The 17606-nt window shown below is 36.5% G+C and overlaps 1 protein-coding gene across 3 annotated transcripts in view; it reads right to left on the reverse strand.

The window, feature by feature from the left end:
- Positions 1–4620: 4620 nt before the first annotated feature.
- The window catches only part of Mgat2 (alpha-1,6-mannosyl-glycoprotein 2-beta-N-acetylglucosaminyltransferase), a 76493-nt gene continuing 63507 nt past the window's right edge, over positions 4621–17606 (reverse strand). For all 3 annotated transcript variants that reach the window (XM_073090511.1, XM_073090513.1, XM_073090510.1), the window contains 3 exons: positions 8367–8584; positions 7521–7700; positions 4621–5808 (listed from right to left, as the gene is read on the reverse strand). In XM_073090511.1, coding sequence (XP_072946612.1) covers positions 5739–5808; positions 7521–7700; positions 8367–8584 — 468 coding nt within the window. In that variant the 3' untranslated portion in view covers positions 4621–5738. The remainder of the gene's footprint in view (positions 5809–7520; positions 7701–8366; positions 8585–17606) is intronic.

The following is a 17606-nucleotide window of genomic DNA, read 5'->3' on the forward strand; positions in this document are numbered from 1 at the left end:
TATGGCGACGCGATTCATTTCTATATTCAGAGCGGACTAGCAGTTTTACGTGGACCATACAAGAGTTGCGACCCCACAAACTTGGATTTAACTTTATACTAACCTCTTTTTAAAAAAATAAAATTGCATCCTCAAAATATTCCAAAAAATTTGTAAATTTCAATGGACAACATACAAATTCTCAAATGCAGTCCATCTGATATACAATTATTAACCACTATTTGCACCCAAACTGCAGAGGGTAATGTTATTCGAGCGTATGTATGTATGTCACATTCTTTGTCACGCTGCAGCACAAACGGCTGGACGGATTAACATATGAGGTGTCGGTGGATTCGTCTAATGTGGGAGTGACATAGACTATATTTTTAAGCAGATTTTTCTTTAAAATAATGATTTCGTTAGGAGTAAGTGCCATTTAAAATCAGATAAACTGCATTATTGATACTACATACATTTTTAAAATTAATAATACATTTATTTTTATAAAGTTCACCCTTAAAACATCAATAGTTATGTTAAACTTTATTATGCACTGCAACAACATAAAATTTTATTAGAAAATTAAATCAGCTAGGCCGATTGCAGACTGAGCGTTTTTCGGCGTTTTTACCACGCTTTTATTAGCTTGACCTGTATGTATGTAACGGAATCTTTGAACTCGATTTTTACCCACTTTGAGCGGTCCGATTAATTTTAAATTTTGAACAATTATCAAGAACTGATGACAATACACGATTTAAATAATTTTATATCACGGCGTGCGTAAATGGACGTTTTACGCACGCTTCGCGTGCGCAAAACCCCCATTTCCGACCCCGTAATATAAAATTTTATACAACACGCGGACGAAAAATGTTTTTCTGACTCGTGTGATTGCAGTCCTCGCCTGCGGCTCGGCCTGCAAACTCACACTTGTCAGAAAAAAATTTTTCGTCCTCGTATTGTAATGTACTATTATTCCATTCACCTCATCAGGATCGTCAGGAATCAGGATTAACGATTTTCCTTGTGTGATTTTAGCATGGTTTTTAGGTTTTAAACTATAATTACTATTTAAATGCGATCGGGCGTTTTATACGCGAGATTCTTTTTTTTTATACGATCCAAACTGCGTTTTTATTAGGGTTCCGTACCCAAAGGGTAAAAACGGAACCCTATTACTAAGACTTCGCTGTCTGTCCGTCTGTCAAAGGGCTATATCTCTGGAACCGTAATAGATTGACACATGATTTTATTCTTCTTTCTTTACTTTTTTTCTGTATATAACAATCTTGCAATAAATAAATATATTTTATTGAAAAATGTGTATTATAGTTGAGCCATTACAAACATTAGCTACCTGCGTCCGAGCGGCTTCCCTTTATCAATATCGAGTTGGCGGCATTGTCACAATCCTTTGACGTCATCTTTTATGACTCAGTTCGCACGTTTGTAATGGCCTAACTATAGGGAGTTTCTATCGCCGCTTCTTCTCCATAACGAAACACCTTGTGAAGTGGTGGTAGATGTAATGACGTTCAAAAAGAGTTATGTAAAGATTTTGAATAAAATATTTTTATTTTGATATCAATCTTAATAACGAGAACAAACGAAGTGAATCTAATACTAAAATCACCAAATATGTCCAAAGAAAACCTCCACCATTGTAGCACTTTTTCTTCGAAAGTTTTTGCATATTCATAGCGAAATTTAAAATATTAATTTTAAAAACGCACCAAAAACGCTCCGTTTGCAATCAACCTAATACAACGACTTATTATAAAATAACATTTATTACAAACTAACTATTACCTACGGCTTCGCTCGCGGCCAGAGGTTTTATCTATCCCTCGGGAACGGTAATTCTTTTTTTGGGATAAAAGCTACCCTATGTCCTTTTCTGGACCCCTGACCACGTGTGTACAAAATTCCATGACAATCGGTTATGTAGTTAAGGCGTGAAAGTCTAACAAACTAAGTTATACGCATTTATAATAGTTAGTATTGAAATCATTATTATTATTCGTATAAGCTTATAATTGCAGTGATAGCCTAGTGGCTAAGAAACTTGGCCTCGATCGAGGGGTCCGAGGTTCAAATCCCATCCCCTCTGATTTTTAAGTAATGTGCGTATTATAAATTAATTATCACTTGCTAAACGGTGAAGGAAAACATCGTGAGGAAACCGGCATACCTGAGAGATTTATAAAAAAAAATCTCAAAAGTATGAAGTCTACCAATACGCACTTGGCCAGCGCGGTGGACTATGGCCTAATCCTTCTCACTCTGAAGAGGCCCGTGCCCAGCAGTGGGACAGTAGTGGATTGAAGATCAAGCTTATAATTAAATAATTAATACGTGACACTGAGATGGACTTCTTTTCGCACAAGACCCGGGTTCATATCCCAGGTAACTCTTTTCAAAATTTCGTAGTATTTTACGATGTTTTCCTTTACCGTTAAAGCGAATGATAATTAATTCCTTATGAGTTTTAAAAATTAAAAAAATATATACGCCTGGGATACGAACCTAGGACCCCGTGAGGCAGAGTTTCAAACCACTAGGCTATTACTGCTTTTAAAACCGGTTTTGATAATACATATTAATATATTTATTAAAAATAATTTGTAAATAAAACGAAAAGAAACTCCGAGATTTGCGATTCAAAGATAGATTTTCGAAACAACTTAGTAACTAATATTTTTTTTATGACAACTTCATTCAGTGAATTCATTCAAAATTATTCATTTCAAAATGGACAACTTCAGTAACTGAATTCAAATTTTCGAGACAACTTCATTCAGTAACTAATAAAAGAATTAAACAACTTGATTCAGTGAATTTATTCAAAATAATGTATTTAAAAGGGGGAAATTCAAAAACTGAATTCAAATTTTCGAGACAACTTCATATAGTAACTAAATTCAAAGTTTCGAGACAACTTCAATCGGTAACTATCCAATTTTTTAAGACATTATTTAGTTATTTAATTCGAAATTTCGAGACAAATCCTTTCAGTACTTTGATAAAAAACAAAAATTCAAGACAACCTAATTCAAATTTTCGAGACAACTTTTTTTTATAATATAGGAGTAGCAGACGAGCATGCAATCCACCTGATGGTAAAGTAGCTGTAAGGACATCTGTAATCAACAGATAGATAGGATAGGATTACATTCCTACCTGAGATCGGCCACAGATGCGCCGCTACCCCTGAGGACTAAGCTGGAACACATCGAATAAGTATGTCTCCCTTACCACACTTCAAACCAGAACACAACAGCGCTTAACACTGCTGGTATACAACAACTTCATTCCGTAACTTAATCAAACAGAGAAACATTTTTACTGTCCTTATTAATAATCAATCTGTCATTTGCCTATCAAAGAGTCGAATTTGTCAATTTCTTGTCAGAACTTGTCAAATTTCGATATATAATAACTATTAATAGTTTAAACACTAAATATCGAGACAGCTTCAATCAGTAACTTCAAAATTCCAGAGCTTCATTTAGTAATTCGGTTCAATATTTCAATATAACTTCATTCAGTAATTCAAAGAGACTTTCATAAAGTTACTTTTTTAGTTAGTTAAAATCGGTTTTCGTATAAAATAACTAAATACATAAAGTCACGTAAAGTTACATAGACCTTGAAAAAAAAAGAACTAAAAAAACGTCTTAGTAACTATTATTTATGCTAAATCACATTACCATATAGAATATTATGCAAATTTGAAAGCAAATCTTATTTATATATGGTTTAGATGCCTTTATTTTTAGTTATATACTGCCAAATATATAAGTTATGTAGCTGCTTTGTATACTTAATCGCACAACTCAATTTTTTTTTATAATATAGGAGTAGCAGACGAGCATGCAGTCCACCTGATGGTAAGGCTACTGCATCTGTAAGCAACCCCAGATAGGATTAGATTCCTACGCGAGATCGGCCACAGATGCGGCTACCCTTGAAGACTAAGCTGGTATAATCTAATACTATCTGAGATTAAATATAAATGTGAATGGGCGGCAGTAGCCACTTACCATCACATGGACTGCATGCTTGTCTGCTACTTCGATATAATCCAAAAAATTCGGGACAACTTAATTCAGTAACTCGATACAAAATTTGGAAACTTCAGTTTGTTAAAACTACTGAAACAACTTATAAATATAATATATACAATAACTAATTTACAAATTTCGAGACCCCTTTATTCAGTAACTTGATTCAAAATACTGAAACAACTTCATTCAGTAATGTTTCAAAATGTTGACATAACTTCATTTTGTAACTTAATCCAAAATTCAGAAACTTCATTCAGTAATTCTGAAACAAAATTACAAGACAACTAACTTCATTCAGTATGTTTCAAAATATCGAGACAACTTCAATTAGTAACATGTTTCAGAATTCAGAACTTCAATATTTTACATACAAATTTTCGAGACAACTTCATTGAGTATTTTGAATAAAATTACAAGACAACTGCAATTGCAACTTATTCCTAATTCCAAAACTTCAGGCCGTAACTTAATTCGAAATACCGAAAATTCATTCAGTATTTGGAATAAATAGTCCAATAAAACAAACTTCATATCGATACCTTCGCAAATCAGCCAACTCCACTTTTTTCAAAATGTTTTTTTTTTATTTATTTTGATTTCGTTCAACGCTATTTACTATCAAAATCATAGATTAGTAAAGATACTTCGCCGCCTTGAAATTGAATGAAGCCACAAACGGCTTATTAGTAAGTTCTTTTTTTGAATTCTTGCCAAATAAAAACATTTTTAGAGAAAATTTACTAATAAATAACTAATACTGCGTAATTTACATAATAAATAAATAATTATTTCAAATATTTTAGGGACATTTTAACACGGAGACGTGGCAAAACTTTTTTAGGCAACCATTTCAATTCTCAAAACTGGGTACATTTTCTTGTTAGGAGTGAGTAATCTTTACTAATCTATGATCGAAATAAATAAAAAAAAACATTTTGACAAAAAGTGGAGTTGGCTGATTAGCGAATTAGGGTATCGATATAGTAATTTGTTAAAAAATTTCGAGACATCTTCAATTAGTAACCCGTTTCCAAAATCCTAAACTCAGTATTTTCACACAACTTTTCGAGACATCACTGAGTATATTCAATACTTCAATACTTCAAGACTAATTTCCATTTTGAAACTCAACTTCATTCAGTACTTTGAAATTCCAAGACAAGTAACTTCATTCAGTAATTCCATACAAAACTTCGAGACAACTTCATAAAGTAGCTGTACCCTTAGTATGAGTTTTAACGTTTTTACAAAAAACGACTGTTTGTATTTGTATACGTATTACCCATACATTTCCGATCAGTTCTGATACAGTCCGCTGGGGGCGCTGATTGAAAATGTATGGGCAAATACGTAAACAAATACAAAAACAGTCATTTTTGTACAAACGTAAAAACTCATACTCAGGGTACTGACTTCATACTTGCAGTCTATATACATTTAATTTGTTCATATACAAAAGGCTATTCACCGTGGTGCAGTCCGCGCCAAACTGCTAGTCCCCTCCGAATATAGGAACGAGTCGCGTCACAATAGCAAATTGTAGCTATTAGCCGGACAAACTACCTACATAGCTGCGTTAGTGTGCCCTTACGTTACGGAGTATATGCTAACTGAACCTGCGTATAACTTCTGCGCGGACTAGAAGTTTGGCGCGGACTATGCAGTCGGCGATGCAGCGCAACTGCATCACGTGTAGTAACTGTAGCTGCGAGCTTCACGACCAATCTTTGTCATGTTCGCGCATAACTCCTGATCCCTGAAATAGAAATTAGAATTACATTAGAATTATAATTGTCATTAGAAATACATGTTCGCGTACATGAAATAGAAATTAGAATTATAATTGTCATTAGAAATACATGTTCGCGTACATGAAATAGAAATTAGAATTATAATTGTCATTAGAAATACATGTTCGCGTACACGAAACAGAAATTAGAATTATAATTGTCATTAGAAATACATGTTCGCGCACATGAAATAGCAATTAAAATAATAATTGTCATTAGAAATACATGTTCGCGTACATGAAATAGAAATTAGAATTATAATTGTCATTAGAAATACATGTTCGCGTACAATTTCTAATCTATGAAATAGAAATTAGAATTACTTTTCAAATATAGTTGTCATTAGAAATACATGTTCGCGTACAGTTTCTGTGATAATTAATTATACAGTGATAATTAATTTCTAATAGGCACATAATTTTCAAAACTCATGTGCGTGTCTGGGAGTTGAACCTCGGACTCTTCGATCAAACGGCCGAGTTTTTTAACCACTCCTGTAAAGGTGTAAACTTACCTAACATCCCCCACCCCCCATTGTCCCTCGTGAACCTACTGGGATTTGAACCTCGGACACCTCGATCAAGAGGCCAAGGTTCTTAACCACCAGGCTATCACTGTTAGGGGCCCCTTATATCTCCTGTAAAGGAGTAAGCTTACCTAACATCCCCCCACCCCCCATTCCCATTCCCTTCGTCAACCACTTCTTATTGGTCCTAATATCCCTTATAAAGGTTTGACCTTACCTAATATCCCCCTACCCTCCATTCTCCTCCCTCAACCCCTTGTTAAGGGCGACTAATATCCCTTGCAAGGGTCTAAGCTTACCTATTATCCCCCACCCGCCCTTCTCCCTCGTCAGCCGCTAGTTTTGGTCTCTAATATCCCTAGTAAGGGAAAACCTTTAAAGTTCAAAATCTTACCTAATATCCCCCCACCCCCTATTCCCTTTCGTCAACCGCTTGTTATGGCCCCCAATATCCCTTGTAATGGTTTGTTCTTACATTTTTTTGTCGAGCTCTACTCTGGTGAGCATAAAACTCGTCAAACCATATAGTGCATAAAGCCCCTGTTTAGTCGCCTCTTACGACAGGCAGGGGATACCGTAGCCCTATTCTCGTCCCGGAGCTACAGGGACAAGTAGATCTTACCTAATATCCCCCCACCCCCCATTCCCCTTAGTCAACGTACTTGGATTTGAACCTCGGACCCCCCGATCAAGAGGCCGAGTTTCTTAACCACCAGGCTATTACTGCTAGGGGCACCCAATATCTCCTGTAAAGGTGTAATCTTACCTAACATCCCCCCACCCCCCATTCCCCTTAGTCAACGTACTTGGATTTGAACCTCGGACCCCTCGATCAAGAGGCCGAGTTTCTTAACCACCAGGCTATCACTGTTAGGGGCATCTAATATCTCCTGTACAGGTGTAATCTTACCTAACATCCCCCCACCCCCCATTCCCCTTCGTCAACCGCTTCTAATGGGCCTTAACATCCCTTTTAAAGGTTTGAACTTACCTAACATCCCCCCACCCCCATTCCCCTTCGTCAACCGCTTGTTTCGGGCCCTAATATCCCCTGCAAAGGTCTAAACTTACCTAACATCCCCCAACCCCCCATTATCCTTCGTCCTGGGCCCGTAATGGGCCCTAATAACCCTTGTAAACGTCTGAACTTACCTAACATCCCCCCACCCCCCATTCCCCTTAGTCAACCGCTTGTTGTGTTTCGCGCCGCCCGCGGACACGGTCGCGGCGACACGCGACGGGAACAAGTACGGCTTGGCGTTCTGCAGCAACTTCTGCACCTTGCTGATCACTGTCGACGCGTTGCAGTTCGACTTCTTGTGGTGGATGCCGCTGAAAGAAGAATGACCTGGTGTACCCTTTTTTTTTTTCTTTTCGAAGTTTCCCTTCAAAAGGTACCCGACAACGTGGGAGCGACGCTGGGTTATGTGGGATTTTTACCGCACTAAAACCCCGCCGGTGGTCGTCCTCAGTACTTGTTGGAGAACTCCGGGATCTATGACGGAACACAAGCGGAGTCATCCAAGCGTGATGCCCCGATCGGACTCTACCCTGGGGGAGCTTTCGCTCCTCCAACATCTGGTGATTACGACAGTATGCGGCCACACATACCGCCGTCCTTCCCGGGGTAGCTTACTGGACGCAACCCCGGTAGCCCCTTTTGAGTCGCCTCTTAGGACAGGCAGGGGATACCGTAGCCCTATTCTAGTCCCGGAACTACAGGGACAGATATGGTGTACCTAATCGTTTAAAATAGTTGATGTTGAGATTTAATTCTCATATGTGTGGGTTTCCTTACGATTTTTCTTTGTTCGTTCATTTGTGTAATACGCAATTAACTTCAGAAAAATGATCAATAAATTGTATGTGTGTGTATTCGTGAGTGCGAGTATGTCTGTGTACATGTATGGTTGTGTGCGTGTGTCTGTATGCGTGTGTGCATGTGTGCCTGTCTATAAGAGTGTGCGTGTTTGTGTGTGTGTGTGTGTGTGTGCTCACCACTCGCCGATGTGGAACACGCGCGGCCCCTTGCACAGTATCACCCTGAACTTGTCCCTGCGCGGCCTATTCTGCGAGAGGTGCAGCAGCGAGTAGTCCCAGTTGTAGTCGTCGTACGCGCAGAACTGCTCGTGCAGCTCCGCGATGCCCCGCCACACGGTCCGGTTGAACACCATGCCCATGTTGTGCATGCTCGAGTGCCACGGTGTTATTTCAACCTGGGATGTGAGATTATGATTGCCCATTTTAATATTATAAGCACAATTTTACTATTAACAATATGTGTTTTACGGCGCATTATACCCCGCTAGGGGGGGGGGGGATTTTAATATCCCCAGTGTCAGTGATTAGCTTCACTGGGGGGACGGCTAACTTCTCCCTATGTTATCAGCATAGTTTATGTAATTTAACCCTTCCCTCCCCTCCCTACTCTAATTTTGTAAAAGAAACAAAAATAATAAATAGATATTGAAGACATGCTCTCTGACCCCCCATCATTAAAAATAATCATATAAAGAATCCCCACCCTCTCATAAAAAAAGATATTAAATAGTATGATAAAAAAGTCATCTGTTTAAACATAATCAAATGCAAGTAATATCACTACGAAAAAAAAACAAAAACTTATTTAATTATCATAGAATTTAGGCTCGAAAAGAAGTTTCACTTCGGTTAAAAAAAAACATGCTTTTAATAAGCCAAGCAGTGCAGCTTCTATATTACAAATAGCAAATCACAATATAATATAAAATTAGTACAAATTATATTTTCAATCATAAAAAAGTTGAAACAGAATAGTCATGCCGCGTCCACACGCTTGCCAAGACATCATAAATCCAAACGTGTGGATGGAGTGTTTGCCTTGGTTGGTGTATTTGCAAGCGCTTGTAGCAGAGCATTTGATGAAGCCAAACGTTTGTAGAGGTTTGTGGTTTGAGGCGAACGGCAAACGCGCGGACATTGCCTTAGAAAACTAAAAAACTTCAAAATAGGTAAAGTCCGCGTAAAACTGCTAGTCCGCTCTGAATATAGAAATGAATCGCGTCGCCGTAGCAAATTGTATGACTGCATCAGCTCGCGACAACATCAGAGCGGACTAGCAGTTTGGTGCGGACTATAACAAGTAACAATGCAATTGCCTAACCACTGACGCAGGAAAAATAGACTCCGATAGACAACAGTTTTAGAAGTTACACTTCGTTACATTTATGGAGCCGTAACGTCTATACAATGAAAGTGGTCTAAAAAACATTATGTTTACTATAATAAATCAAAACTAAAAAAAAACTAAAGTAAATAAAACTAACTTAATGTTTATTTAAATTCATTGACAAATATCCGCCTACTTTTTATCTACAATATGTATACTAGATCGTACTATACTTCACTATTTCTATAGCACTACCATGAGTTGGCATAGAAACGCCACTATAGAAATAGTAAATAGAAAACTATTGTCATTTTGCTAGTGAATAACATAACTACTATCGTTACGGTATTTCTTGACAACGTCTGTCAAATTAATGACTCATGGGACCGAATTTGTATGGCAATAGATCATAATGACATTCGCTAGCGATTTGATTTCGATAGGTTTTTTACGTATGTAGTGGCTCACACTACGGATTTTAGTTCTACAAGTAACCACCAGAGGCGCTGTACAATTTTTCATACATTTATTTTACGCAGTCGCTAGCGAGAAATACTTTTGTAAACTCATGGTAGTGCTACTATAAACTTTAAATTATTTCCTAGATTGTCATATTCATCTGTTCTTGATAATTAATCGGACCGTTTAAAGTGGGTAAAAATCGAGATCAAAGATTGGTCAAGTCAAGTCTCAGGTCAAGCTAATAAAAGCGTAGTAAAAATATTGGCCGTGGCCATTCCGCGCGCAGAGGCCTAAAAAAGAGCTCTGCGAGTGCTAAACCTAAGATATAAGGAGTCTATTTAATCGTACGTCTTCGTCTAACCTTACCCTTTAGAGCAGGAAAATGCTTTATAACGGCATAAAAAAAAACATTTCAGAGATCATTCGTCATAGCCATATTACATATTTTTTTTTATTTTATGTACAAATTAATCCAAAGATAATTTATCACATTTTAATTCAATAGTCTATAAGTAAAATTATTGTATTAGAAAAATCTATTCATAGTCTATTTTTTACTACTGACATTATTTTAATTTCAATGTATTAATTTTAGATTTAATTTTAATTTCAATATATTTAATTTTTGTAAGTTCTTATTAATTGTATAAAATTGTGTAATACATATTCTTATCTTGTATTTAATGTAAATTGTAGTCTTATTATCTTTATATTTAAATCTACTAGAGCGTCTATTCTGTAAATGCAGTGTTCACCTATAATTGTGGGTACACGACTTATTTTTCTAACTTTTGCAATGTAATTTATATAAGTGTATACTACGTTGGTGAACCTTTAATAAATAAATAAATAAACCCAAGATCAACGTTTCTTTTGTAAAATCATAAGCTATGTACAAAATCCGTAACCAATAGCAATTTGCGATTCAAATTGACAATCTTCACCTTGTAAATCAAATATAGTACGACCGGGGCATAGATTAGTAAAGATACTTCGCCGCCTTGAAATTGAATGAAGCCACAAACGGCTTATTTTAGTAAGTTCTTTTTTTTAATCCTTGACAGATAAAACATTTTTAGAGAAAATTTACAAATGAATAACAAATTTACGTAATAATTACGTAATTTACGTAATAAATAAATAATAATTTCAAATATTTTAGGGACATTTTAGCACGGAGACGTGGCAAAACTTCTTTACGCAACTATTTCAATTCTCAAAACTGGGTACATTTTCTTGTTAAGAGTAAGTAATCTTTACTTATCTATGGACCGGGGCTACCACCGCCACACCTATCTATCGTGAAGCAGTTCAGCGTGTCGGTGTGTGGGTGTGGATGTACTTACATATGAGAAGCGGCTTAGTGCGCACGTGGCACATGTGATCGGCTTCAGGTAGAACCTTTTTTTTTTTTTTATAATATAAGAGTAGCAGACGAGCATGCAGTCCACCTGATGGTAAGTGGCTACTGCCGTATGGACATCTGTAATCAACCCCAGATAGGATTAGAAGTTCCTACTTGAGGTCGCCCACAGATGCGCCGCTACCCCTGAGGACTAAGCTGAAACGCCTCGGAAAATGTCTGTCTCCCTTACCACACCCTTCAAACTGGAACACAACAGCGCATAACACTGCTGTTATTAGGTGGAAATAGGTGTGGCGGTGGTGCCGCCGGAGTCGAACCTCAAAGGGTTCTACCACCTTCCAAGAACCTGCTCTATATGGAGTTGTACAGATGTCCATACGGCAATAAACAATTAGCATACCTGTTGACTACATTAATCTTAAAAAATCAAGATTGAGACCACATTGAACTCAATTTTTATATTTTTACAATATAAAAGTAGCAAACGGGTATGCAGTCCACCTGATGGTGAGTAGCTACTGCCGTCCATGGACATCTGTAATCAATTCTAGATAGGACACCTTTTTTTTATTTTTATATATTTGAACCTGACGATAAAGCAGACGTGCTACCTGATGGAAAGTAGTCAACGTCGCCTATGGACATTTGCAACACCAGAGGAGTCGCCAATGCATCGCCGGCTTTGAAGGAGAGCTCTTTTTGCACCTTTTTTGAAGAGCCCCATGTCATAGCGCTCCGGGAATACCTCAGAAGGAAGTGCCACATCTTGCACGTCCGTGGCAAGAACGTCCGCGCATCCTGGAGACCTGGAGACTACCTCTAACTATTAAGTTGAAACGTCTGGGATAAGTATGTCTCTTACCACACACTTCAAACCCGAACACAGCAGCGCTTAACACTGCTGTTATAACAGAAATAGGTGTGACGGTGGTGCCAAAAGATTATCATTTTACTAGACTGTCAATTTACACCGTAAATAGTTAAGTTAATAGTTTTAATATTATTTATACAATATCATATTCTAAATGAGGCATTAATAAGCCAAACATGCCACATACGGCAAGTTGCAAAAAGCATGTGTGTATAGTCCGCGCCGAACTGCTAGTCCGCTCTGAGCAGTATAGTATAGTGAGTTGCGAGCAGTAGGACTACCATGAGTTTACAAAAGTATTACTCGCTAGCGACTGCGTAAAATAAATGTATGAAAAATTGTACAGCGCCTCTGGTGGTTACTCGTAGAACTAAAATCCGTAGTGACGTACCTCGATACGTAAAAAACCTATCGAAATCAAATCGCTAGCGAATGTCATTATGATCTATTGCCATACAAATTCGGTCCCATGAGTCATTAATTTGACAGACGTTGTCAAGAAATACCGTAACGATAGTAGTTATGTTATTCACTAGCAAAATGACAATAGTTTTCTATTTACCATTTCTATAGTGGCGTTTCTATGCCAACTCATGGTAATGCTACAGGTGTAGTCATACAATTTGCTATGGCGTCGCGATTCATTTCTATATTCAGAGCGGACTAGCAGTTTTACGAGGACTATACTTATGTACACACGTAAGAAGTTACACTTCTTTAGAGTTTGAGCTATGGGAGATCTCCCTGTGTGCTAGGTGATCATGTCCGGACAGCGGCCGTGCTCCGACAGTCTCAGCTCGGAACTTGTATATGTAGGTACAAAATGTTGAGAAAACTTCGGTAGCGTGATTGAGAAAATTTTGGAAATATGCTAATTCATCATCATCATCATCAACAACCCATTACTGTCTCACTGCTGGGCACGGGTCTCCTCTCATAATGAGAAGGATCAGGCTATAGTCCACTGCGCTAGACAAGTGCGTATTGGTAGACTTCACATACCTTTGAGATTTTTTTTATAAATCTCTCAGGTATGCAAGTTTCCTCGCGATGTTTTGCTTCACCGTTCAGCAAGTGATAATTAATTTCTAATACGCACATAACTTCGAAACGAAAAATCAGAGGTGCGTGCCTGGGATTTGAACCTCGGACCCCTCGATCGAGAGGCCGAGTTTTGATGTCAATCAATTGACATCAAGAAATGCAGACATATTGCAAGTTTTAGAAATTTAAATTTTTGAGTATAACATGCGATCATTTTGTATTTTTTTTTTTTGTAATTCTTTCACTTTTCGCGCGTGCACACATTGATACACGAACACTTCTTAATTTTAATCGACTGCTTTTAATAAATACTTATCAATAGATAATAGATGGCGCCACTAATATCCTGAATCACACTTTCAAAGTTTTCCAACACCCCAGACATGATCACTTCGTTAAAATTTTAACTATAACTCCAGGGCCGGATTTGAAGGTGTGAAGGTCCTGGGGCATCAATCAAACAACCCCTTTTTATTTACCGAATATTTTTTCCATTAAATCTTTCCAAATTTTACTGCCAATAATTTAAATCATTCTAACAAAGTAGTAATTAGTAAACTGCCATTATAATCGGTAAAAATGTGAAAAATATTGTTTAAAAAAAATGTAAGCCGTCACGGGACGCCTGGCAGATGTGAAACATCGACATTATTTTGTAAAATTAATATGCAGAAAAGAACATATTGTGATAGGAACTAAATATGTCATAATGATAAAATAAAATATTACGATTTTTGCGCATGGCGACGCGTCGCCACACCGTACACACTACTGCATATAGACTGTATATATATACCATCGTATAGCGTGGCGACGCGTCGCCACACCGTACACACTACTGCATATAGACTGTATATATATACCATCGTATAGCGGCATGCGTCGCCACGCCGGAAATCGGTTTTACGTGCGGCTATAGATGTTTCACATCAAAAGAAAACCTAAAAGTCACACATCGAAATTTTGATAAACTTTTTATTAGGGGTGTGCGAATAATTCGAACTTACGAATTATTCGTTCCGAATCGAATATTAATATTCGATTCGAAACTCGAATCGAATAATTCGAAAATTCGAATTATTCGAAAGTTCCCGAATAATTCGAAAAATTTCGAATAATTCGAATTTTTTCAGGGTTTCTTACTTTCAATTTTCGAATAAAAATTTAACAGTCAATAATCAATATACATTTTATTTAAACCATATAGTTACACAAATAGAACAATTAATATAGTTTTTTTTTAAATAATGAAATAATAAAAATTATATTATAGCAAATAAAGTATTATGAAAAATCAAGATTTGAAAATCTGCTACAAATTTTTGTTCAAAAATAATACTCGTAAATACGATACTGAATTATTCGCACACCCCTACTTTTTTTACGGCACTTCAAAAAATTACCTGAAATTCATGCTTCTAGACTAGAATACCCCCTTAATCCGCGAATTATTCGAAAACTTTCAAATTATTCGAAATTTTTACGAATTATTCGAAATTTTTCGAATTATTCGAAATTTTTCGGATTATTCGAAATTTTTCGAATTATTCGAAGAATTTCGAATAATTCGAAAATTCGAATTATTCGATTCGAATTTCGAATCGAATATTGATATTCGATTCGATTCGATTCGAACGATATTCGCACACCCCTACTTTTTATGTTTTATATGAGGGCCCCTCTTGTAAAAGTATGTCGGGCCCCAGTAGGGGCCCCTCACACGAGGATTCCCCGCCCGGGGTAGTAGCCCTGCCTGCTCACCCCAAATCCGACCCTGTACAACTCCATTCCATGCCATAACATTCTAGTAAATCTATACAAAATACAAAACTTCTATAATATTAAAATAAGCATTACCTTGAAGCGCATTCACAAAATCTAGTTATTTTTACATGCATCATTCGTAGCAACACGTGCAATAGAGGGCTGTACGAAGGGCCCTTTTATATAAAGGGCTGTACGAAGGGCCCCTTTATACCTACAGGCACTGAACGTGTCAGACAAAAACATATTTTGCCTTGCAGTCCACCTGATGGAAAATGGCTATTGTAATCAACCCCACGATAGGTTTTAGATTCCTACCCGTAGTCGGTACAGGTGCGCCGCTACCCCTGAGGACTAAGCTGGAACGCCTCGGATAAGTATGTCCCTTACCACCCTACAAACCAGAACACAGCAGCGCTTAACACTGCTGTTATAACAAGGTGTGGCGGTGGTGCCGGAGTCGAACAAAGGGTTCTACCATCTTTAAAACGATATTATTATGATTCTATTTTGCAACGGTCCGTGCCTGATACGTTTAATGTCTGTAGATATAAATACATAGGGCCAATAGGACAGCCCTGAAATAGACCATCCATGAGTTACGAAAAAAAATACATTCATTACTGTCTTACTGCTGGGCACGGGTCTCAGAATTAGAGGAGCGTAGGCCAATGATTTTTAACCACATAATATCATCACCATTATACATTCTCTTTTCGAAACATATTATATTTTTTTTTCCGACAAAAACATTTATTCATTACAGAAATCATGCTGAATTAACAAAATAGTTCCCATCATTTTCTAATAGTGGCAAAAAGTGTTAGAAAATGTTCTTGTTGAGTAGCATTTGCCAGTAAACACTTTTTTATCACTTTTCGATTTACGTTTATTTTTGTTTTTAATCAATTTTATTAATCACATGTTCCTTATAAGTAACTTCCTAACCTAACCTAACTCAACCTAACGTTTTGAATGTGACGTAACTAATGGATGATCTATTACAAATGAAATATATTACAAAAGAATTATGATTAAACTATTGAAAATACTTTCCAAAAAGATTCTCTAGAATATTTCTGGCGACTTTTTATAACGAATATCGACGAAGCAACCAAACAGACTTAAGTATTAAATATTATACAAATAAGTGTCAAGACTAGGTATTGCAATCCCGCAAAGTTGGATCCCGCAGTACCACGGGATCCAGTGTAATTTATTGCCTCTAGAGTTTAATTGCTCGCGGGATAACGGGCTCGCAACCGCTACATTTGAGATTTTTTATCATGCATTCAATTTATTACAACAAAAAAGAAAAAGTCAATAGTAACAAAAACATATGTCATTTGGGAAATTTCCTCTTAAAAATCCAGCATTAGTTAATGCGCAGCTAAAATATAAATAATTAATCAATTAAATATTATGTAAAAGTATTGATTTTTGTTATTTTTAAGGAATACTTTAACCCGGTTTTACTTTATGAGTATCATGAAAATTATATGTGGTATCCGTAAGGCATTGAAAGAAATCCCGGAAAAATTCGCGGGATTAAAAACAATACGGGATTGCGATACTTAGTTCAGAGATTCTTTTCCTTTTATAGGAGTCCATTTGTTTACTTGGTCTACGTTATATAATATAAATTATTTTTCAAATACTATTTACACGAATAATTCCATTCAATCAATATAATTAAGTTGGAATGTCTGTATGTAATTTCTATATTTAGAACAGTACCATGCCAGAATATTATAAAACTTTAGAAAAAAAACGATCGGCTATTATCGGCTACCTTCGGATTCCATCGTACGAAACACTATTAAGAGTTGCTACAACACGGTTTTAAACGCTATGATATGCTGGAAGAATACAGTGGTATTAACAACTCTATATTCAAATATAACTGAAAATATCTGTCACACTTATAAGTCACAGAGACAACGCTCTACAAATCCATAATAAGCCGACCATCTCTTTCTAAAGCTCGATGTTATATTTACGGCATCGGACTATATCTATGAAGAAAATAATATAGAATATAAATGCATTTGTACAGAAAGGAGAAAGTATTTACAGTTCTTACAATATCTAATATCCTAATTTTAATTCCACATCTACACGCTTGCCAAACATCAACAAACCTTCACAAATTTAAACGTGTGGATAGACTGTTTGTGTTTATTCGTCTACCAAACAAATAAAGACGTTTGTAGAGGTTTAGGGTTTGTGATAAATGCCAAGCGTATGGACGCGTCATTATATACAGGGTGATGCTAAACTAGTATAAATAGTACAATATACAGGGTGTTCCAATAATATTAGTGAAATGAATTCTGGGGCCGTTTAATATTTTAATCGAATCTTCGATAATTTTCAAATTGTGAATCTTTGAATTTTGCATTTTTTTTTTTTCAATATTTACATATTTTACACTCATGGCGTCGGATTCCATGCATTATTATTTATTGAAGGGGATTTTCTCGGAAGATTAAGCTAACTTATATTTTTATTTTTGAAATCACTGAATGTGACAAATTAATTACACTAAAAACAGTATGTAAATGAGAAAATACTCCCAAAATC

Source organism: Epargyreus clarus, unplaced genomic scaffold, assembly GCF_041222505.1.
Source record: "Epargyreus clarus isolate Ecla_fem2 unplaced genomic scaffold, WU_Ecla_fem_2.2 ptg000033l, whole genome shotgun sequence".
Taxonomy (NCBI): Eukaryota; Metazoa; Arthropoda; class Insecta; order Lepidoptera; family Hesperiidae; genus Epargyreus; species Epargyreus clarus.